At 39.2% G+C, this 22,884-nt stretch overlaps 2 protein-coding genes across 2 annotated transcripts; one reads left to right on the forward strand and one right to left on the reverse strand.

Moving 5' to 3' along the window:
- Window positions 1-7,532: 7,532 nt before the first annotated feature.
- Window positions 7,533-10,323, reverse strand: tmem238a (transmembrane protein 238a). The gene is made up of 3 exons (XM_083981751.1): window positions 10,237-10,323; window positions 8,663-8,824; window positions 7,533-7,822 (listed from the first exon to the last, which is right to left on the reverse strand). Exons 2-3 carry the CDS (start codon window positions 8,811-8,813, stop codon window positions 7,659-7,661), a joined length of 315 nt encoding a protein of 104 aa, XP_083837877.1. The 5' UTR covers window positions 8,814-8,824; window positions 10,237-10,323; the 3' UTR covers window positions 7,533-7,658.
- Window positions 10,324-11,250: 927 nt separating this feature from the next.
- LOC310993870 (coiled-coil domain-containing protein 106-like) lies at window positions 11,251-20,365 on the forward strand (the record flags this gene model as incomplete). Its single annotated transcript, XM_083982353.1, has 7 exons — window positions 11,251-11,290; window positions 12,999-13,151; window positions 13,249-13,440; window positions 16,156-16,302; window positions 17,034-17,234; window positions 17,954-18,114; window positions 20,210-20,365. The coding sequence occupies 7 exons, from the start codon at window positions 11,251-11,253 to the stop codon at window positions 20,363-20,365; spliced, it is 1,050 nt and encodes a 349-aa protein (XP_083838479.1).
- Between the last annotated feature and the right edge of the window lie 2,519 nt (window positions 20,366-22,884).

Raw genomic sequence — 22,884 nt, forward strand, 5'->3', positions numbered from 1 at the left:
TTATCAGAGTATAAAGCTCCACATGGTTCATTGCTCTACGTCAAAAAGCTTCTCAAAACTGAAGGAAACTAATTCACACTTTACTAAACCCATGCTTTCGCTTAATATCCAAAACAAACCTGGAAAAAAAAGAAGTTCTATCAGCAGCAAAAGTCCAAAAATACCAATAGTTTATAATCCAGTTGTTATTCCCCAAAAAGTATCATATAGGACTGTGAAAGTCTGCTGGTTTCTTACCTGTGTGAGCAGCTGAGGAGTCCAGGTCAGACAGCAGAAGAGCAGCAGAGGAAATCAGCCTCCACCTGCCGGGATAAGACAATTAAACTGGATCACCCTGAGGCGGAGCCACAGCAGCAGCATGTGAAGCCCTGAGCTCCACGAGCCGATGCTGATGTTGATGCTGCTGTCTCACTTTTTTCTACCTGGTCATATGATTAAGTAAAGTGAACCAGTTACATACAATGTTCATCACTCACTGGACTGCAGGAAGCAGAACACCTGCAGAAATAAACAACAAGCACATTGGAGATGACATCAGTTCAAATACATGTTAGATAATGACACAAATTAAGTTGCTGATTTGGTCGAACACTGGTTGTTTATGTTGTTAAGTCAGTCTGACTCTTACAGCTTAGCAGTGGTTTAGTTCCAATTAGCTTAGCCCTTTGTTTATTTTATTTTAGCTTAGCTAAGTTGAGTTAACTTTATCGTATCTTGGTTTAGCTTGGCTTTGCACAGTTTAGAGAGTTTGTCTCAGCTTTTGTTGCCTTTGTCATTAGTTTAGTTTAGCTTTGTTAAGTTTATTTTGACTTGGCAAAGCTTAGTTTGTCATACCTTAGTTTAGCTTAGCATATTGTTTTGTTGAGCCTATCTTAGTTTTGTTTAGGTTAGTTTACTTTAGTAATCCTGCTATCTTGAAATGTACTGTAGGGCCTCTAACATTTCCTCTGCCTCACATAAGGAGCAGTAAAACATTAGAAACACCTTTATATCACTAGTTACTTATTAGTTATGGGCGCATGGCGTCTGTCCGACTACCCATTTCTCCGACCATACATTTCTTTATTTTTGCGTCCATTAGTCCGACCTCCCACTTCTCCGACTTAAGTAGCCCTAACCCTTAACCTTACCCTAAACCTAACCTTAACACTGTAGAATGAGTAGTCGGAGAAATGAGCCGTCGGACTTTTGGGCAGTCGGACTGATGTATGCTCCCCATTAGTTATAAGATTAAAAAAAAAAAAATCACACAATGGGAAAAACAGTATAGTTTCCAACCTCTCAACAAAAAGCAGTGTATCTAGTATGTAGGTCCACAGGACAACCTGCAGTTTGACTGGGAACGAGTTTGACTGCTAAAGTGAACCTGGCAGAGAAGTGTCGGCTGATTAAGAGCACAGCGCCGGTTTTATCTGCTATAAAAATAAACCTGATCAAGTGAAGTGGCAAAGTAAAAGCAAGCTGTCCCGAAAACTACCTTGGACCTTTGCAGCAGGTAAATGACTTATCAGTTTAAGTCCAAGGGAGTGGTGGCGGGTGGCTGAGCGCCATTCAGTGGGGGATTTAAATGCTCTTAGCTGAGTTTTGACTGCTGATCCACCATCTGCTCCACTGTAAACTAGCCTGCACAGAAAACAAAGCAACTCCCAGCACTGCACACCTGCATCAAAAAGAAACCTGCACATGTGATAAGAGTAAACCTGGTGGGACAGCAGCTGGTGTTTAATATGTCTGAACTCCTCTGAGCTTGGAGGTCATGACCTCATTGTGACCTTGGTTCCTCTCTCCCATCCAGTTCACCATAATGTGTGTTAATAACAATAATGCTAATTTAGCTACAAAACGTTGCGGTAAGAACTTGGGTAGCATCTGTTGTTCCAACTGGCTGTACACTAAAACTGCAAATATTTTTGAGTGTCTAAATTTAACCACAGAGGTCATATGAAGGAGCTCTACTGGCCTCAGGTTTTCAAGGTGCTAACAATAGTGTTCCTCTGACTTTCTGTCCTCATTATCCATCTGGAAGGATTTGGAAAATGCTGGCTAAGGACTTTTTTGAAAGCACCGAAGCACTGGAAATTACGGTAAGTTACGGAAAGTAAATTGTGATGACTTAATGTGACTGAATCTAAGGGAGTTTTACACTATCAATAAATTCAAATAACGTGTTAGTCATCGAGCATGCCATATTTTAAACTGTTCAGGTGTTTTATATCAAGTGTTGATCCAAAAGAAGATGTACGATAAGATATATTTGCATTTTCAAGAGCCAAAACCAATCTCAGCGAAGTTTAGAGTCTTGAGCTCCAATAACAACAGGTCAGTGTCAGCCAATCAGAAGAAAGGAGGCTCTTGGCCTCTCTTTGGCTAACTGTTTTCCAAGTGGCAGTAATAACATATGGCACATTTCAGAATAAGACACCCAGAGAAACTAAACCCTGCAAAGTGTTGGACGGTGGGTCCAGGTGGTGGGCGGGGCTTTAGGTGTTTGCTTTGTTGTGACATCACAAAGTGACAGGAAGTCCTGACGGCTGGTTTTAAGGCTCAGTTTCTGAATACAGTGCATTTCTCTGTGAACTGAGGCTTTGATGCAATCACAGTATTAATATAGCACCTAGTGCTGCTTTATAATCACAATACACATGTATGGCGCTTTAATACAAAGATCTATACTGTATGGAGCTTTAATACAAAGATCTATACTGTATGGAGCTTTAATACAAAGATCTACCTTTATACTTTATGGATTATGCTGTAATACAAACATCTACACCCTCTCCACTCGCTTTTTTCATCTCAGACGGAGCCTAATGGATTCTCTAATGCAGGACAAGTATAGAGCAGCACCTCCAGTAAGCTCTCCTGGCAAACTGCTGATCTCTCTTCTGCATTAAAACAACTTAATGCCTCAGCTGACATGCTGCGGCCTACCTTCAGACCCCGCCTCCCTCCTTGGCACCGGCGGCCACGACTCCACAGGTGATTTGGATTTTGCCATCTGGCGGCGGAGGCTTTGGAGAGCTCTGGAAAGGGCATGCAGAGCCAATGTCACCTGCTGAGGCACGTATCTTCTTAAAGTGAGATGAATGTAAATACTGCAAAATGAAAAAAGACATTAACCCAGGTGTATGTAGACACTGTGGGTTTCTGCAACAGGCTCGGCCTTGACTGTGTAGCTAACTTTGCACAGATGCAGCTAACAAAAACACAAACACACCCATTCCATTGTGCTTTTCTGTTTCTCTGCCTAATTTAAATTTTGCAGTGTTACTTGTTGTTGGGGAGAACCGACTGAAACAGAACCAGAACTAGTCCAAATCCTGAACCAAAGTGGAAACTCTGGTGTCCACCTAGACTTAAACCAGATTTTGTGATTAAATGGCCGCCATTAATGAGCTTGCTTGTATTTAACCCGCAATGACCTTATAAGGAGTCGTCCAATTAGCAGCAAAAGAGAGGAAGAAATTTTGTTTTTCAGATTTTAAAGATGAACTGTTGTTCATCTTTTAATTTGTCAACAAGCTTCTGTCTTTTATCCTTCATACATGGACTTTGCTTTATCACATCACCTGTAAAAACTGTAATGTACTTAGCTACATCATGGGAGTTTTATTAGTGTTTTCACTTGCTTTTTGGATTCTTATCATTTCATTTACAGAAACGAAACAACAGAAAGCAGGTAAACAACATAACAACATAAAACTAGTCTGTTTGGTTGCTTCCAAACCCTTTGCATAGTCCTTAAATTGTGAGGTAACTCATTATTGTTTAGTGCAGATCTTTTGCTGTGACTCTTGGATTCTGAAATCAACGCATAGATCCTCAAAAATATTCACGTGCACACCCAAATGCAGTTAACAAACTGCTCAATTAGTTGACCATGTTGAAACTGGGCCAAAAAAATTGAGCAGCTATTTGGGACTCATCCTCGGCCCATCATCCAGAGCTTTCCTCATTTAGAACAGGGATTTTCCTTCAGCCCACAAAGACAGAAGAGTCTGGATTTATTTGATTAGAGGTTTTCATCCCTCGGGCTGTTGAGACGAGCCTTTCCCTCTCACAATCCCACCTTTAACCCACAACCTGCTTTAGAGTGGTTTCCAAGAAAGGGAATCCTTTGATTGTAAGGAGAGGGGGATTAAAATGGAGGAGCAGAAGGGGATGGAGGGAGACAGACAGACAAACAGACAGAGAGACACAGAAAGACAGGCAGTAAAGGTAGCGTTGCTGGGCACATTAAGGAGGATTTGGCAGCCGTGCAGAGCAGACAGAGACTTGATACACAGGGATGGAAAATCTGGTTGTTACCAAACGCAGCTCATAATTATCATCAAAGGTCTTTACAGGCCTGACCTTTAGAAATCTATTCTCAGAGAAGTAAAGTTTAATCTAGATGCCGTCACGGGTGGCTCCTCAGATCAGATCAGATGAAGATGAAGACATCTTTAAATAGAGAAAAGTTTGGGGGCGTCAATCATGTGGAGGTAGAAGATATGACACTTTACAACCCTCATTGGTGGAGTTGTTGGCCACGGAAGTTGGAGCTCAGGAATGACGTCACCTCCCAGTTGAGCACGTTCTGGTTTAAAAAAACAAACATGGAAGTCGGAAAAATTGACAATTAATGTAACAAAACAAAAATATAACGATTTCATAGCTGTAAATGTTAAATTTCAATGCAAACAGTTTCAACATTTTTGTTAAAAAGACGTACAAACTTGCAACAAATGAGCCATTAGCTACTGCTAGCCATTGTTAGCAATACTATTTTGATTGAACAACAATCTACAAAAAGCTTAGGAAAATGTCTAGGTATTAGAATTTAACAGTAGGCTACTATACATGGCTGACTTTAATGTGAAACATTTACCAGAGAAATAAGATAAACAGTAAAATTGCAGAGTGTGACGTAAGTAGTCGGCTGCCATTGGAGATCTTTGACTTAACGGGGCATTCAAGATTAAAACCCCAACTCTGAGTTTGGAAATTCCAACTTCCAAGTGCAACTCAAAAAAATTTGAATCACAAAATCATCTTAAAAATGTAAAATGGTTACACGTTTGTTATTTTCTTGTAGAGAAGGTAGGCCTACTTGTAAAAAAAAAAAAGAAAAGAAAAAGTAGACATGGTTCATTTTAACGACTTTATCCGTACAGATCCTGTCGGGCTTCGTTAAGTCTCTCAGGACCGTTTGTATTTGAGACTTGTCAAAGGATAACCATCTCATAATCCTGTTACCACGACTACAAGCAGTGACTGTGGAGGAATACCCTCGTCACGACAAGATCTCTGAATGGAGGTCGTGGGGGGGTTTAGGCATCGGGGGGAGAGGAGGGGGGTTTCACTGAGATGTCAACGGACATCGACAGCGACCGGCGTCTTTGTCAGGGCCTTAAAGCTCAGAGGTGAATTCAGGAAACATGTTGTGGAAAATAATAATCAAGCAGATTTATTCGGTTTTCCACATCGTTGGAGCTGAACAAACCAGGGCGACTCAGATAAATTTGTCCACAGCAAGAGGGGAAATGATGAGGATTTATAAAGGGATCAAACTAAGTGAATTACATTATTTTTGGCACTCACATGACTCCAGTCAGACCATTGAGAAATAGAGGTTCCTTGGTGCAGGATGGAGAATCTGCCTCCAGTTTTCTTTTGTTTTGTTTTTTCCCATGTTTTCTGTAAACCATTTTAAAGTTAATCTTTGTTCTTATTCTACTAAAACTCTAAGTCTGTCCTCCAGTGGAATACACTGAATGTCTCATTAAGTAATTTGTGCTTCCCTATTTTTCAGCTGGAAGCCTCATTCTCAAGTAAAATATATAGTGTGTGATGTATGATATGCTTCATTAATGTTGTGTCTTTCTGCTCCTGCTCTGTCCACAGATAAAAAGATGAGTCACTGAAGTTGCTGTACTTCACATCTGTCACCAGTAGAGGTCAGTGCTGGTCATGCAAACAAATGGGGGATCATCACATACTTAGTTTTTGAAGTGAAAAGAAGTAACTACAGCAACAGAGATTAAAATCAGAAATCATAGTACTGACTTCTGTCATAATTCACAATTTCTTTTTTCTTTTTTTTCTTGTTTTATAAGCATAATATATGTTCTACTGATCACCATAGCTTTGTAAGTTTTGTGTATTTATGTGTACCTAATGTAAATGTGACACAAACACGAGATACGCACCCAGGTGTGAAATAATGAAGTAAGAAACTTACAATAAGACATGAAAGCACTAATGGATAATGGAATAGTAATATCTAAGTATATAGTAACCCCAGAGGTGGCAAGTAACGAAGTACAAATACTTCGTTACTGTACTTAAGTAGATTTTTCAGGTATCTGTACTTTACTTGAGTATTTATTTTTCTGATGACTTTTTACTTTTACTCCCTACATTTATACGCAAAAATATGTACTTTCTACTCCTTACATTGTAAAAACAGGCTCGTTACTTTTTTTTTTTGACACGACGTAAAAGCACCGGTAAAAGACGTGACGAACTAGAGAGGGAAAGAGGGAGAAGAAGAGGGAGGAGGGAGGGGGGGCGGTAGAGAGAGAACCGAGTTACCAACTTGTACTGTAGCAGCGACATGGAGGCAGCAGCATGGAGGAAGGAAGCGATGGTGGTCTGACTATCCGACGGGGGGGGGGGTTGGTTTGAACACCGTACAATCAGCGCATTTACCGTTTACGAGCGGCAAAGCGCAACCTGTCCATGCGCCCGTGTCTGTGTGTATGTGCGCGCGCACGCGAGAGAGACGGCAGGTCAAAGACGGTTTGGGCAGGTGGACTGACTGACAGAGAAGAGAGGTGATGAAGCTGTTTAAAAATTATTATTATTATTATTTAGTGAGAGTCTGTGGCGGCCCAAACGTTGGGAACCACTGCCTCTGATCAGTTCAATCTTGATTATTCTGGCTGAACTTTTTTTGTTTAACAAAATGATCAAATGATGTAGGTTTCATTAACGGCAAAAATTCATTTTTACTTTTTACTTTTACTTTGAAAGTACATTTTAGAGCCTGTACTTTCTTACTTTTACTTAAGTAAAGGAGTTGAATCAGTACTTCTACTTTTACCAGAGTAATTTTTTACACATGTATCTGTACTTCTACTTAAGTACAGAATATGAGTACTTTTGCCACCTCTGAGTAACCCATATAGTGTGACAGGTGTGTAATGATAATGTTTAATCAATATGTATCCATTATGCTACACAATACAACAGTGATGTATTACATAATCTTAAATACACAGTATGTTTCGTTGTCTGTATTTGTACTGTGATGATTTGCTGCTTTGTTAATGTGGCAGTTAAATATTAAAAAGTGTGAGTTTACACCTGTTTATGAACAGAGCTGATCCAACACTGTTAATAAAGCAGACGTGTTTGTGATGAATAAAAAGGCTTTTATTGAAATCTTTAGTTTTTACCGAGTCACATAGAAACACTAAAAAAATAAAAACATAAAACTCACATTGAAACAGTAACAGTTTGATCAGTTTGGTTTTGTAACGCTTCGACTTATTGACAGTGTGAAATATCTCTGACCAGAGTTTGATTCAGTGTCTCGTACTAATACTGACAAACACATAGCTGCTATGACCAGTTCAGACTTTTACTGTGAAAGGTACCCGTGACTTCCTGTCTCAGTGGTAGCTCCTGTAGGTGCGGATCTTGCGGCTGAGGTTGCGGGCGATCCGGTCGACGGTGCTGCCGATGTGTCCGAGATCCTTCTTGGCCGTCAGACCGTCGATGTTGCCGCTGTACCACAGCACCCAGCCGGCCAGAGACATGAGCACCAGCAGCGCTCCTGCACACACGGGGTTAAAGTCAGAGTCACTGATCAGTATTAATTATCAACTATTGATCATTTATTTATTAGTAATAGTTCAACATTTTGGCAAATTGGCCCATTGTCATAATCCCTATAGTTTTAGCAGTAGGTCCGTTACCTTTAATTGTCGGTGCAAGCTATTTTTAGAACAGCGGAGCAGAGCCGTGAGCTGCTCAGAGCTACGCTACGGAGGCTCATGGGATTTCTTGGTTTCCCTCATCAAACTCATCAAATACACAATCCAACAACTCCAAAACGCTCTGGTGGACAAGTTGTGACCTGCACATTCACCACGCTATGAGATAATAACACAACGTTACCAGACAGAGTTGTTTTAGAGGGAAATTCATGCAAAACCGCTGATGCACGTTCCCGGGGGGGGGGGGGCAGTTTTTCGGCAAGCAGTCTCTGTATTTGCCTCTAAAACAACTCTGTATGTAAAAACTTTCTAGTATCTCTATATTGTCTTTTTTGTTTGTTATTTCAGTGTCATTTTTATGTCCAATACATCTAGAGATTATTCTTTCATTTCATTTTATTTCACTTTATAGAAAATGTCACAAAATGGTGAAAAATTTCCCTTTAAGCCAAATAAAACACATTAAAATTGCTTCTTTTGTGTGATCTGCAGTTTAAAAACCAAATAAATTGAGTTTATTATCACACAAAACAAAGAAAAACAGGATGTCAAACAACTAAGGAGCTGTTAAATAATATTTCAGTTGATTTATCATCTGTTACTTTGTATTTTTGTTTAATTTAACACAGATAAAGTTTGATAACACAGGAGAAAAGTGAGTCCCAGGACAGACGTACCAGTATAGACCAGTAAGTCTCCGAAGTCCTGTCCTTTGATCTCCAGACGGGCGAAGACCCCGAGCAGCAGAGCGGCTCCGCCCAGTAAGTCCAGTAACACGGCGAAGACCAGAGCCAGTTTACAGTGGGACAGGCCGTCACACAGGGCCATGGTGACGGGAGCTGAGGGGAAACACAGTGTCAGAGTCAGAATATATTGATTACCAATAACTGATGAGGCACTGAAATGTGCAAATGTAAAGATGTCAGTCAGTATCATGTTTGTTACTTTATGACATCCTGACACAAGTCTTGATTGTGTCCAACTATGCGTTTCCTCTGAGTTAAGATTTTGAGTTTATTGCTACACAAAAATGTAAAATAGTGCAAAATATAAAAGATACAAGTGTTAATCAGTATGAATTTTACAGATTCACTGCCATCTTTTATACAATCTCATATTTTGACACTTCCTATTAATGATACATCAGATAAACACAAAACAATAAGCAGTAAAAACAGCAGTCTCATGAGTATCAGTGTGATGTATCGCTTCAAAAACAGGTTCACAATGTAAATTATAACATTATTAGTGGATATGTTTTCTGTGAAACAAAAAAATTGTGGTTTTGTGGGATGTAAATCCATCAGCTCCCATAATGCGCTGCTGTGGCGATGCGTGGACAGACAGAACTACTGTATAACAGGAGCATTTAAAAAGAAATAACATCTTCAGATTCATTCTTTTAGACCTAAAATATTAGGAAACGATAAAGCCCCATGTTGAATTTGCCTGGAATTGTCTTTTAAATATGCACCTTTAAAGGCTGTTACTGTTTATTCACTATTTATTGTATCTAAAACAGCATATGGAAGGTGATTATGATTTAGTCAGCTGAAAACACTGAGAAAGTAATGGTGAATTAATTTTGAATGTGAGTTGAAACCCTGAGTAAGAACCACAGTAAAGTGATTTACTACATTTACTACAGGTTGCAATGAGAGGTTTGCAGCGTCATTATTGTACGTTGAGAAAAGAAAACAAAGATTCTCATGTTTACTGGTGGATTCAGTTCGGCTATTTGTACAGTTGTGACGATGGAGGGTAATTAACATTAAACCAGTTCACACTAATGAGGTTGAATGAAATATAGACACAAAAATAACTGTAGGCCTACAATAGTGCTGGTTGATTATATCAATACCGCTGATTCATTAACTCTGAATGTTTTGAAGATATTCACAGGGAGCCTATTTGTTTCCAGCTTCACAGTTTCTTTCCTAAATATTAGGCTACATGTTTGTTCTTGAGATTATCACTGCTGCTGTTTTGTTTGTTCGTTCGTTTTCTTTAATCTATTTCCACATGTGAATTTGTCGATCTAAAATTGTTTTACGTGATAATATAAGTTTAATTTCTCGGCCCTTTTTTTCCCTACCAACTTTAGATAATCCAGAGTTTTACTCGTGTCCCTGAAGCAGCCACCGCCACAGTTACCGAACCAGAGCCGAACCGGGTCAATCTGTCTCATTATCACAGTAAACTCGGACTAAACACATCATTTCTCACCGCCTGCACTTTCTGTTTCACTCACGTATTTTGGTTTTCCGTTCAGTCGCAGAAAACTCTTCAATTTTTCACTTTTCTTTCCTCCTTTTCTTTTTTCACCGCGGAGTTCGTGTTTCCGCCTTTACCTGCTTCACCTGCGCCCCGCCCCTCTGGTGACGCACTTCCGGTCAGACAGATCTTCTTTCCTCTATGATTTTACATATTCGGACATAAATCTATGAAAACATCATAGAAACAAAAACAGATTTTATAGCAGACAGATTTTATATTTTTAAAATATAAAATATTAGGCATTGTATTGGATTTTATTGTTGTTGTCTTTCTTTTAGGCTTAGCCTATTTTTTATTTTAAATAAGATTTTAGAGCCATGTAGCCTAGATCACCTTTTTTTTTTTTACTCTTTTACTTTTTCTTTGTGTATTGAATGACATGTTATTTATTTAATGTGTACTCTTGTGTTATTGTGTGATCTCATGTGGTATTTTATGTGGTGAAGCCAAAGACAAATTTCCACATTGTGGACAATAAAGATATTGAATTAAAGACTACTGTCCCTTTAATACTGTTTGGTCGTGATTATATGTAGCCTAAAAACGGTAAATGACGTAGTAGCCTAATAATAAAATATGTATTATTTGGGGGAAGGCTAGTGCTTTATCGTCTTTTTTTTTATTATTCCACCAGTGTTCATAGACTGATTCTGTGTGTTTTTGTGAATAAAGTTGAAACGAAAAGAGAGAAAAAAAACTTTTCAGCCTGAGCTTTATGTTCCGCGTGCTCCGTTCTGCGCATGTGTGACGCAGACTAACGTGAGTGCTGGCTGCACGCGGAGCAGCAGAGAGAGAGCACCTGTTGGTGACGCCACTTATAATCAGGTAATTGCAGCGGGGAGTCGTTCTCGTGCAGCAGCAGCTCGGCGTCGCCTCACGTCCTATTACTGAAGTATAACCGGACACGGAGCCGAGCCGCCGAGGACAAAATAATAATAACGAGTTCATTCATCATCCAAACATCCGAGTCCGAGTCCCGTCCTCGGCCATGAACCCCCCGGACAGCCGAGAGAGAAGTGAGGCGCCAGGTAACAGCGACGTTAACTTAACGTGGCGCAAACACCTTGTGCATCACGTAGCTACTAAATGACTCATGCATTTAAATGACAATTAGCAAATATTGATTTCTGTGTGTGTGGATGTGTGTTTTGTATTGATAGGCTAAGGTAATTAATTAAGAGGAGAGTGTGAGTAGCAGGAGAAAGGATAAGAATACTTTTTTTTTTTTTAAAGGTTCAAATTTAACTTATTTATCGTCGAAGTATTGATTGTATCGATGAGATCAGTCAGTTTCAGGCCGCATTTCTGAGTCATAATGTGATTTAGTTTAAACCCTTGTTCTCTGTGCTATGACTGGTTTACTGATGCTCTGTTTGTTCAACCACCTCCATGTGTTTCGATTGATTGATTGATTGATTCAACTTTATTGTCATTGCGCATGTCAAGACAAGGCAGCGAAATGCAGATTGCGTCCAACAAGAAGTGCAAGAGCAGTAGATATAGGCTACACATTTGCCTCCACTATCTAATGCATCTGAAGCAGAAGCACTGTGTGATTAACAACGAATTAGTCTATTATTAGTTGTTATTATGGCTGAGTCCACTGCAGAACCTGTGATATTGATTAACTGGGGAGATAATTGATTTGTAAAGACAATTTATCCCACTAAAGGCAGGAATAACTCATGCAATATTGGGCAGAACTATTTTTCACTTTTACTTAATATCAATCAATTTGACAATCTAAAGTGTTTGTTCTCCTACCAAACACATGTCTTAAGAATATAACTTGTTTCATGTGTAGCAACACACAACAATTATGGTGCTGACGATGCACAACAATGTTGTGACACATCTTAACCTTCAGCTCCTCTGATTTAAACATTGCGTTTGTCCATGTTGTGATCTTGTTTGTTGCAATTAATCTTGACCTCAACTTCGCAAATAGGACGTTTTTCTATTTGACCTTGTTTTATTTCACTTGTTGGTTCTGAGCTGTGAAAAGGACAAAAACTAAACCTCAGAGGAACTTTCATCAATATTTTCTACCATCATTTTTGGATATTTTTCAGGTTGCACAGGTGGATCACATCTTTTCCTATGATCAGTAACTAACCATTATTGATAAGCGACATCCTGACAGTGAACAAAACTGAAGCGTATTTAATTTAAATGAAGAAAACAAGCAGTAGATCATCATGTAGGAGAAGCTGGAACCAGAAAATATTCAACTTTTTGCAGTAATATGACTGAACGTTTCTCTACTGCTGCAGCTCTGATGGAATTAGAAGAGGAAGCAGTAGATACACATGTTAAATAAGACTTTAATTAGCTTATATCAGCTGCAATACATGGTTAAAATGATATTCAACATCTTGAGCTGTGAAAAGGACAAACACTAAACCTCTGAAGAACTGCTATGAATATTTTCTACCATCATTTTTGAATATTTTTCAGGTTGCACAGGTGGATCACATCTTTTCCTATTTCCTAAGTACTAATCATTATTGATAAGCCGAAACTGAAGCGTAAAATGAAGAACAACTTTTTGCAGTAAAATGCCTGAAAGTTTCTCTGCTGCTGCAGCTCTGATTGATGCAACAGTAGATGCACATGTTAAATAAGACTTTAATTGGCCCATATCAGCTGCAAGACACTGTATTTTACACTGTATTTGATGGTTAAAATGATATGTAACAGTGTTTGGCTTTTATTCTCTGTTGTCCTGTCTATCAGAGGACTACATGCCCCAGTCTTCTTCCTCTGCCCCAGGAGGAGGAGGAGGAGGAGGGTTGTATCTGGACGCCTACGAGGTCTCTTTCCCCCTGGAGGAGAGCATCGAGCGGCCTCCGACCTACCACCTGAACCAGGGCCAGCAGATGATGGACGGTACGCCACGTCGTCTACTACACCTGACCTCCACGATAATGTATCGGTAACAAAGTTCACGTCCTCTTTTTCTTTTCTTTTTTTTTTTTTCCTGCAGAACCGGTGGCGTCGGAGCTTCCCCACCCTCAGTACAGCCCGTTCATCCTGGTCTCGAACCTGCGGGCACACCTGTACGTCGCCCTGGAGAAGAACGCCTGGCTGCAGAAGCGCATCGAGGAGCTGGAGGAGGAGCGCAACTTCCTGCGCTGCCAGCTGGACCGCTTCATCGTCAGCCTGAGGACTCCGGACGGTGAGGGGCATCATGCAGCGAGGCCGATCAATATTATTTATTTATTTGTTTATTTCGGGCATGTCAATTTAAATCATCATCATCACACTTCATCTTAGTTCAAGTAATACAGTACACATGGCCGAAAGGGAAAGCGGGAGAAGCTAAAGCTTATCTAGTCCCGCCCCCATTACCCACAGAATAAAATCTTTATCGTATCTTTTCTTTTCTTTTGCTTTTTACATTTTGACATAACATTATTTTACTTATGACATTTTGACATAACATGTTACAGCAGTAGGTACAGTAGTATACAGAGCTGAAGTTTAGCTCTAGGCAGTACAGATTACGTGTGTGTCTGCACATGTGTCCATATTTATCCGTCATGAGTGAACAACAGTCTCATCTTGTAGCTTGGCATATCACAAAGTCACAAATTACTTGTTGGGATGGTGTGAGAGCCCTTTTATGCCATTTTTCTTTTATCAGCAATAACAGAGGATCGATCAGTGATCGGTTCGGCAGGTTGAGGAAGGGAGAGTGGAGGAGGAGGTGGAGGGGAGCAAGCAGTGGTTATATAAACAATGAAGGCAAATAAAAAAAAAACACAACAACTTTGTAGGTTACTAAAACTATAAATAGATCTGAAATATAAATGTAACAGACCAGGTAGCAGCTGAGAAAACATAAATTGATGAAATTTAATGAAAATACATCTGATCCAGGATATAGATCCTCTACATCAGACTCAAAATAATGACAACATACAGAAAATAAACACAAATATATACCAATAGAAACTTCAATAACCCATACGTAATATCACTTAAAGCAGAAGTGAGTGATATATTTGTGTTAATATAAGTCTTAAATAGTTATATCTTCCGACAGCAATCACTTACATAGAGTGTTTGGACTGAAACACGGGTCTGTCAGTCCCTCTGCTCTGCTCTGCGTCGAGGAGAAAACATTTATCGTATCCTACAGTTTTTATCCAATGAGGAGAGAGAACGGCATGCAGGGCTGTGTGTGCAGCCAAGGAACGCCGTGAATGTGGCGACGTAGGGACGAGGACTGTTATGGTGCGTTCAAGGAAACTCGTATTTTTCCGACCGTGAAGTGGTACCAGTTCGATCTGGTACGAGTTCACCGGTCGGAAGTTACGAGTGGCCGTTATAGTGACTTTCACCGGTAAAACAGGTCGGAAAAACACGAGTGGGTTGCCTGGAACGCTACAAAGTCGTAAGTTGTGACTTGAAGCTGTAATTTACGATTTCAAAAGCCTGCCTGGAACGCAGCATTAGCGAAAACGACCGGATCACTCACTTCTGCTTTAAGTACATACTGTATATCAGAATACTCCGAAAAATAATCTCCCACACAAACAAAGGCTACAATTTCATAACCTCGCATTATAATTATATTTAAAAAAAATCCTTATTTGACCAGAAATGATCTTTATTTTATTTATTTATTTAACCTTTATTTACTCAGGCAAGCAATTAAGAACAATTTCTTATTTACAAATGCAGCCTGAACCAATTAAAGAGCAAAGGCTCTTTGAGGGGGGAGGGGGAGGGGGAGGGGGAGGGGATGCTAAAAATAAAAAAACAACGTTATATAAAATACACAATAAACAATTAATAAATACAATGCAATAGAAGTGAAAACAGTGAGACGTGACAAGTAGGCCTACTCAACAGGTAATTTGTTGCAAATTTTGTTTAAAGACTGTGAGTGATGTGAGGACAGTAAGTTTGAGGGTGTTTTGAATAGTGTTCCAGTCATTAGCTGCAGCAAAACTAGTCTAGTCTAGTAAATCTAGTCTTTTTTTAAAAAGAGTTTACTGACGGAGCTGCACTACATCCTCAGATAGCTCGTTCCGTACTTTTACAGCCCTAAGTGCAAAAAAAAACGTTTTCTTTTGTCACAACGACACCTTTTTGGTCGGAGTTTCCCTCTTCTTCTTCATATCTAACAACCAGCTCCACTGTGGAATCGTATATTTTATGGACAATTTTCTACACCTCAGTCATGTCACCCCTATACCTTAATGTAACGGTGAAATAGATACAGACAGAAGTAAAGCACAGTTAAGATGATAATACTGTATAACTGTAGACACACAAATGTGCTGCAAAAACTCACAATAGAAGTTTTCCTGGGGACTAAAAAAAAGTGACGGACCAAGCTAAAGGCTAACGCTAAGCTAAATGTACATATTTGTAATAATACGATGTGATATTTATGTTATAATAAACAAAACAAACTCATCTTATTGTCAAATCACACTAAGGAAGTAAAGCGTCACCAGACTGGTCCGCCACTTTTTAGTGTCCCTCACAAACACTAGTGTTGTTGTTGAGTTTTTGCCGCTCAAGTGTCGTTAAAGTGATAAAGTTATTTTCTGAATTTCTGAATTTCTGAAGTTTTTGTCTTTGCATGAACTGCAGTGTGTTTGAGCCTTCAGGGCCACTGTATGATGCAGTAAATGATGAATAACAGCAGATAAATAACAGTAACAGCAGGTAATTAATCTAGAAACAAATGAGTTATGGGAAAACATAAAAGTTTTAACAGTCAAATCTAATAATTGATCAAAAGCAGCTTGTTTTATGTGACTAGAGTTCAGTTTTTGTGCAGAAATATCAACCTGTACTTTGAAATATTCTATTTTCTTGTGTTTTTTTTTTCCCCCTCCTCACTCGTTATGAATCTTATTCTGATCATCTGCAGAGTGGGGTGTCGACCCCCAGCGGAGCGTGAAGACCCAGCCCGCCAGCTCTCCCTCACCCCCGTCACCCATGACAACCAGGTCGGGAATGACCCTCAAACGCCTCCCGGGTCCCGGACCGCGGTCCCGCCGGGCCACCGCCATCCCAGGTGAGAGAGAGAGGGAGAGAAAGTGTGTCTTCATCATATCTTTTTTATTTTTTTAAATTTATTTAAAGGTTTAAGGATCAGGGACATTGCACATTAATAAAAACATTTAAACAAATGTAAACATGGCAGAATTAGGCGAAAGGCTATTTTGCATCTGTTGTCCCTGGACTGATGTTAAAAGTCACCCTAAAAGAAATTAAAAAAAATTTGATTATCAACATACAAATAATACATTCAATGATTAACAAGCTGAATAGTGGACAAAAGACAGAGAGCTCAGTGAAGGTCCATGCATACACACACAAACTAACATAAAACTTAACTCAAACAGCAGCCGCTACAGACAAAACAGAAGCAACATTAAGCAGCAACACCAACATCAACATAAAAATAAAAAAAGTACACAAGACACAATCACATTATAACATTAAACACATTAGAAGCCATGCACAAAAAGCAACAATACGAGACAATTAATACACTGACAGACAACATAACGGGAAATTTAATGTTCACAGCCTTGACCACTAATTAGCCACTTTAAAAAAAAAAAAAAGTGTTTAAAGGAGGCATAATTTGAAATGTTTCTAATGTGAGTTGGAATAGAGTTCCATTCATGAGCAGCCCTAATAGAAAATGCAGACTGGCTAGAAGAACTTACAACACAGTCTCCTCTAGTTGCACTCCGAGTATATCTGAATTATCTCTGTCTGACTTCTCACGGCGTCCAGTCAAACAGGAGTTTCACCTGGAGGAGGATAATTACTACACGGAGGACGAGTACGTGGAGGAGGAGGAGGAGGAGGTCGAGGAGGACGAGGACTCGACCGCGGAGAAGAGGAAGAAGAAAGGGCGAGCGCGAGGGAGCGGCGAGCCGAGGATGAAGATGAGGAGGATCTTCAGGATCACCCACGGGAGGGAGAGACAGAGGGGTGAGTAAAGGGATAGTTCAACATTTTGGCAAATTGGCCCATTGCCATAATCCCTATAGTCATAGCAGTAGGTTTGTTACCTTTAATTGTCGGTGCAAGCTATTTTTAGAACGGTGGAGCAGAGCCGCGAGCTGCTCAGAGCTACGCTATGGAGGCTCATGGGATTTCTTGGTTTCCCTCATCAAACTCATCAAATACACAATCCAACAACTCCAAAACGCTCTGGTGGACAAGTTGTGACCTGCACATTCACCACACTATGAGATAATAACAGGACGTTACCAGACAGAGTTGTTTTAGAGGGAAATTCATGCAAAACCGTTGATGCACGTTGCCTTCAGGGGCAGTTTTTCATCAAGCAGTCTCTGTATTTCCCTCTAAAACAACTCTGTGTGGTAACGTTCTGTTATTATCTCATAGCGTGGTGAATGTGCAGGTCACAACTTGTCCACCAGAGCGTTGTGGAGTTGTTGGATTGTGTATTTGATGAGTTTAATGAGGGAAACCAAGAAATCCCATGAGCCTCTGTAGCGTAGCTCTGAGCAGCTCACGGCTCTGCTCCGCCGTTCTAAAAATAGCTTGCACCGACAATTAAAGGTAATGAACCTACTGCTATGACTATAGGGATTATGGCAATGGGCCAATTTGCCAAAATGTTGAACTATCCCTACACAGAGATAACCTCTTGTCCTCTCCACTCTCTCTCTCTCTCTGTCCAGTCAAAGACCCGGACGGTGTCCTGATCCGCTATAAGAAGATCCTGTCCACCTACCAGCGGGTCAGGAGCATGTCCAGAGCCTTCCAGATCCACGGCGTCGACAGGAACACCATGGCCTCCACGTCCCCGATCGCTGAGCTGCTGCTGGTCGCTCCGGAGAAGGTCTGAAACATCTAAAACCTCCTTCATGTCCTGCTCCTACACATGAACTACTATTTTCATGCATTGTTAAATAGTTTAATGTTATAAAAATATGACTCTGAATAAGAACATATTCATATTCATATATAAAAACAAACACAAAGTTTACAGCATTTTGCAGACATTGAGTTGTTAAGTTTCCAAATTACACTGTTGTATCGGTGAGGTGACACTGACGTAGTTAGGGAACTGATCTGGTTCAGGTGTGTGAACAAAGCTGAAAACATGTTGAGAAACTTTTATCATGTTAGTTAGTTAGTACGGAAGCATGTTGCATTCAGCTCTGTTTTTCTGGAATAATTAATCAGGACTAATTTCAAAATAAAGGTGCTACATCAGACTGCTCCGATATTTTCTGAGTGACAGGTATAGTCTCCTTTCAATATCAATCTGAATTTACAGGGAACATAGTGAAAATAAGAAAAATTTGTTTTATTTACACCAGGTGATATCAGTCAAACCAAAGTTGAGTGGCTTTGACCAAGGAGATGAGACATAACAAAACAGACGTAGCTCAAAAAAATAAAGCTTTATTGAAAACAACACTATGCAAAGAATAATTTGAAAGCATCAGCTCATCTTTTTCAAAATGGCATTTATCTGCTTTTGCAAATGAACTCTTCATTTTGACTTTGAAATCACGTTAAGTCCAAAAAAATTATCCAAAAAACAGGAAAAATATTACTCTGAAAAACAGAGCTTTTTTTCCAAGTGAATGCAATACACCTCCGTAAATTAGTAAATTAATCCAAAGCTACAAACATGTAAGTAAGTAAGTAAGTAAAGTAAAGTAAATTCCTTTATTGTCCCGAAACGGGCAAGTGTTTTGCAGCAACTGCTTCAACATTTAAAATACATGACAGGCAACAAGGACATAGAGAGACAAAGAGACAAGGAACACAGCACTACAACAATGATGGCAGGTGAAAAGCAACAAGCCACTATAAAAATCCAGAAGAAGATAAAACAACAATCGATCAAAATCTAAAAAATACATGGACATAACCATAATAAATAAATAAATAAAAGTGCAAAACAAAGTGACTGCGTGACTACCTCCTTTTCCCCGCATTAAGGAGGGTGATAGCTGTGGGGGTGAATGAGTGTTTGTATCCGTTGGTTCTGACTGGGGGGAAGCTAAAGCGGGTGCCAGAGGGGAGAAGCTTAAATTGTTGATGAAGGGGGTGAGAATGATCAAACAAGATCGAATTTGCCTTCTTCACCACCTGCCTGTTGTAAAGAACAGAGAGATTGCTCTGCTGTGAACCAATAATTTTGCTGCCTATGTTCACAATTCTATTTAAGGCATTCTTGTGGGTGACATTCAGACCTCCAAACCAACATATACAAGAAAATATCAAAACTGACTCAATATAGGACTTGTAAAAAAGGGTCATCAGAGTTTTGTCAATACCAAATTTTGCAAGTTTTCTTAGGCAGAAAAGTCGCTGCTGACTCTTTTTGCAAATCCTGTCAGTGTTTTCACCAAATGCAAGCTTGTTGTCAATGATGGAACGAATAGAATAGAATAAAACAAAGTTTCCAAATCTACTGTCCTCTGGTGGACATGAAAATCTATCAGGTCCATTATCTCTGCTCTCACACACAGGTCCATTCACCTACTGTAAGGTTTGCACAGATAGAAAAACAAATCCGGCCTCTCCTAAAACCAGATGTTTGTTTTTTCCTCTGGCCACAGTTTCAGTCTGGACAGTAGACACCTAGACAGGTCAGATAGTGAATCCACATCCAGTCAGAATCTGCTCAGATGTGGATATAGTATTATGGTTCAGACCTGGACATTATGTCTGGCCAGATGTTTATTATTTAGTTACTTTGGTGGTTTGTCCTAATTTGAATATTAATTTTCCAATACAATAAATTCACTTCTGTTCTGTTCAGGAAACAAATATGTAACCATCAGTGTTTGACTGTTGTCTCTTGTATAAGACGAGAGGACGTTGTTGACCACCAGCTGTTGACATTTAATCTTCTCCATCATCATCACTGATTTAAATCTCCACGTTGATGAATCCCGACGCTGATGTTCCTGCAGGTGATGGAGGTCGGAGAGTTCGAGGCGTCGAAGGAGAAGCTCCTGGATTACGCCCGGCGCTGCTACAAGACGATGGACGACCCGACGCACGCCAAGGTCCAGACCATGAAGAAGACTCACAAGCTGCTGCCCATCTCCTACCGGTTCAGGAACTGAGCTCTAAAAGGTGGAAAATAAACTTGAATACAAAAAGTAAAAGCTGCTGTAGTTGTATAGATAAATATCTTTATTTCTATTTATTATGCAGATTTGTGGTTGTTTTTTGTAGTTGAAAGATGTTTTGACGACACATCAGCTGATTTTTCTGGCCTGAAGACATTTTACAGAACAGGTATCAAAGTTGTTAAGTAGCAATTTATTTATTTTTTTGGTTTTTGGAAAAAATAAACTCTTGAAGATGTTGAATATTTTTGTTTTCGGAATATTTTCAGATCCCAGAAATGACTGGCCTTTATTTGTTTCATATTTTTGTTTGTTTTCTATTTAAAAAGAGAGGCATGTTTATTATTTATTTACCTTTTTTGAGGCACAATCCTTTGAGATTGTTTTGTAAAATATATACTGACATGTAAGATGTATCGTTGAAAGATTTGTTTGTTTGTTCTCACATCTCGTGCCTGAGTTATTTGTTTAATTTAAATTGCACATAATGATAATGTCTATCACACCGAAAAGTTTCATAATTTGAGAAAATAAATGACTTTGAATGTCTCATTGTTTTGTGGTTGTGTCGTCTGTTTGAACAGTGAACAGCTGATTTGTTCAAAAAGGTATTGGTCAACAACTGAAGGCAAGGTTATGCAGAAAAAAAATCACATGTATTCTACAAACACTGTTGAGTTCAATGAGTTTGTCATTGTACAAGTAGGTTACACAGCAGCTTGTAGCCTGCAGCGCCCTCCAGTGGAAGAAACGAGAATTACAACGACTGATACAGGATCAATGAAACGTGATGGATGATTCCTGAGATTATAGTTTGGAATCTAAACACTGTTAATTCTAGGATATAGTGTATTTATGGTGACATAGTATAAAAAAGAAAAAAGAAATTAAAAAAAATAGATCTTTATTTGCATGATTTATTATCCTGCAAATCCTCAAAACAAAATAATGGAATCAAGTCTATTATAATTAATTATAGCCTAGTAGGCCTACTATAACATATAACGATTGATTATAATTAATTGTTATGTTATATCATGTTAGGTTATGTTATATTAACCCCCTGTCTGTAGGCTTTTAATGAAATATATATATTTTACATGTAATAAATGTTACTTTTTACACATATACACCTTTTCAGTCATACACACACAGTCTATGGTGAAACCAACAATCCTGTCCACATGTTTTTGTTCTCCATTGTTATTCTCTAGTGTAGGTATAATTCAATATTTTTTATATATATATACATACAGTAGTATACCTTTCTTTTCAATGATATCGAGAGTAGCTACAAGTCAGATTTTTACAACACAAGATACAAATAAGACAACAACAAATTGATAATATATTGTAGACCTCCCTGACTTTCAAAAGTCAGGTTCATGAAGAATCTGGTTTTCACGGTTTTCTGTTGGAGGAACTCGTGGTCTATACTCTGCAGAAAGAGACCCCCCCCCTCCTCCTCCTCGACCTTCACCTCGTCTGACAGCGCTGTGACTGTGAATCAGGACTTATATCACCTACCAGCGCCGCTGTGGGACCTCACTAATGCTCATGTGGCTGAATGGGAGCAAATCCCTGCAGCCAGGATCCAATCAGAGGAGAGTGGAGGCAGCAGATTAATGCAGATGGCTTTGTAATGAAATGTCCAACAATCAACATATGGGTGTAATCTTCTGGTTTTGGTTTAATTCATGGCAGAAATAAATAACGCTGCTGGAATCATGGCTTGTATTTGAGAATTAGGCTAATGTATTAAAATCATTAAGAAAGACAGAAACACAGATTATTGGAAAACATATTCTTAATACTGGGTCAGCACGTGACCCATGTGACCTTTGGGGATTGGGGGGGGGGGGGGGGGGGGGGGGTCAGCAGAGCATCTGTCAGCACAATGAAGCCTTTAAAACTGATCAATAACTGCAGGTTTTCCTCAATCGCAGCCACCACCACCACCACCATAGATTAGTGATTTTCATGAATCATAATGAAGGTCAAATGGCCAATTATGGCACTTATTTTCTTAAATCACCTCATTATGATGATCCATGTGGAGATACCGACATTAATCACCCTGAGAGGAAACTGCAGATGTCAATATGTGTTTTTTTTTTACCACATCTGAGGCAGATCACTGTAGTTTTACAATGAAATTCAGCTTTTACCTCATCTGGAACAAGGCACTTTTTGTTTTTAACTGTAAATACTGCCCATGTATATCTATATGTATCATAATGTGTCGTATTTATTGTTGTGTATTCATTGTTTTCCCCTCTCTTAGTTGTGCAGTGTGTTTTTATGTGTATTTTAATGCCACCATGTGTGATAAAGTATAAAGGGACAATAAAGCTTGATTTTAGTTTCATTTGAAAAGAAACAATCAAGTAATTAACTGAAAATTTGAACTTTTTTATTTTATTTCTATTTATTTATTTATTTATTTATTTTCATTCTTTTACTGTTATTGCTATCCGCTGTTTATTATCTGTCCTATACATTTCTATGTTGTC

This window comes from Trachurus trachurus (assembly GCF_905171665.1).
Source record: "Trachurus trachurus genome assembly, chromosome: 11".
In the NCBI taxonomy this organism is placed as follows: Eukaryota; Metazoa; Chordata; class Actinopteri; order Carangiformes; family Carangidae; genus Trachurus; species Trachurus trachurus.

Coding starts and splice junctions, on each gene's coding strand:
- tmem238a (XM_083981751.1), bottom strand. CDS start 8,813: ATGGCCCTGTGTGACGGCCTGTCCCACTGTAAACTGGCTCTGGTCTTC. Junction 7,823..8,662: donor AGACTTACTGGTCTATACTG/GTACGTCTGTCC, acceptor CCGTGTGTGCAG/GAGCGCTGCTGGTGCTCATG.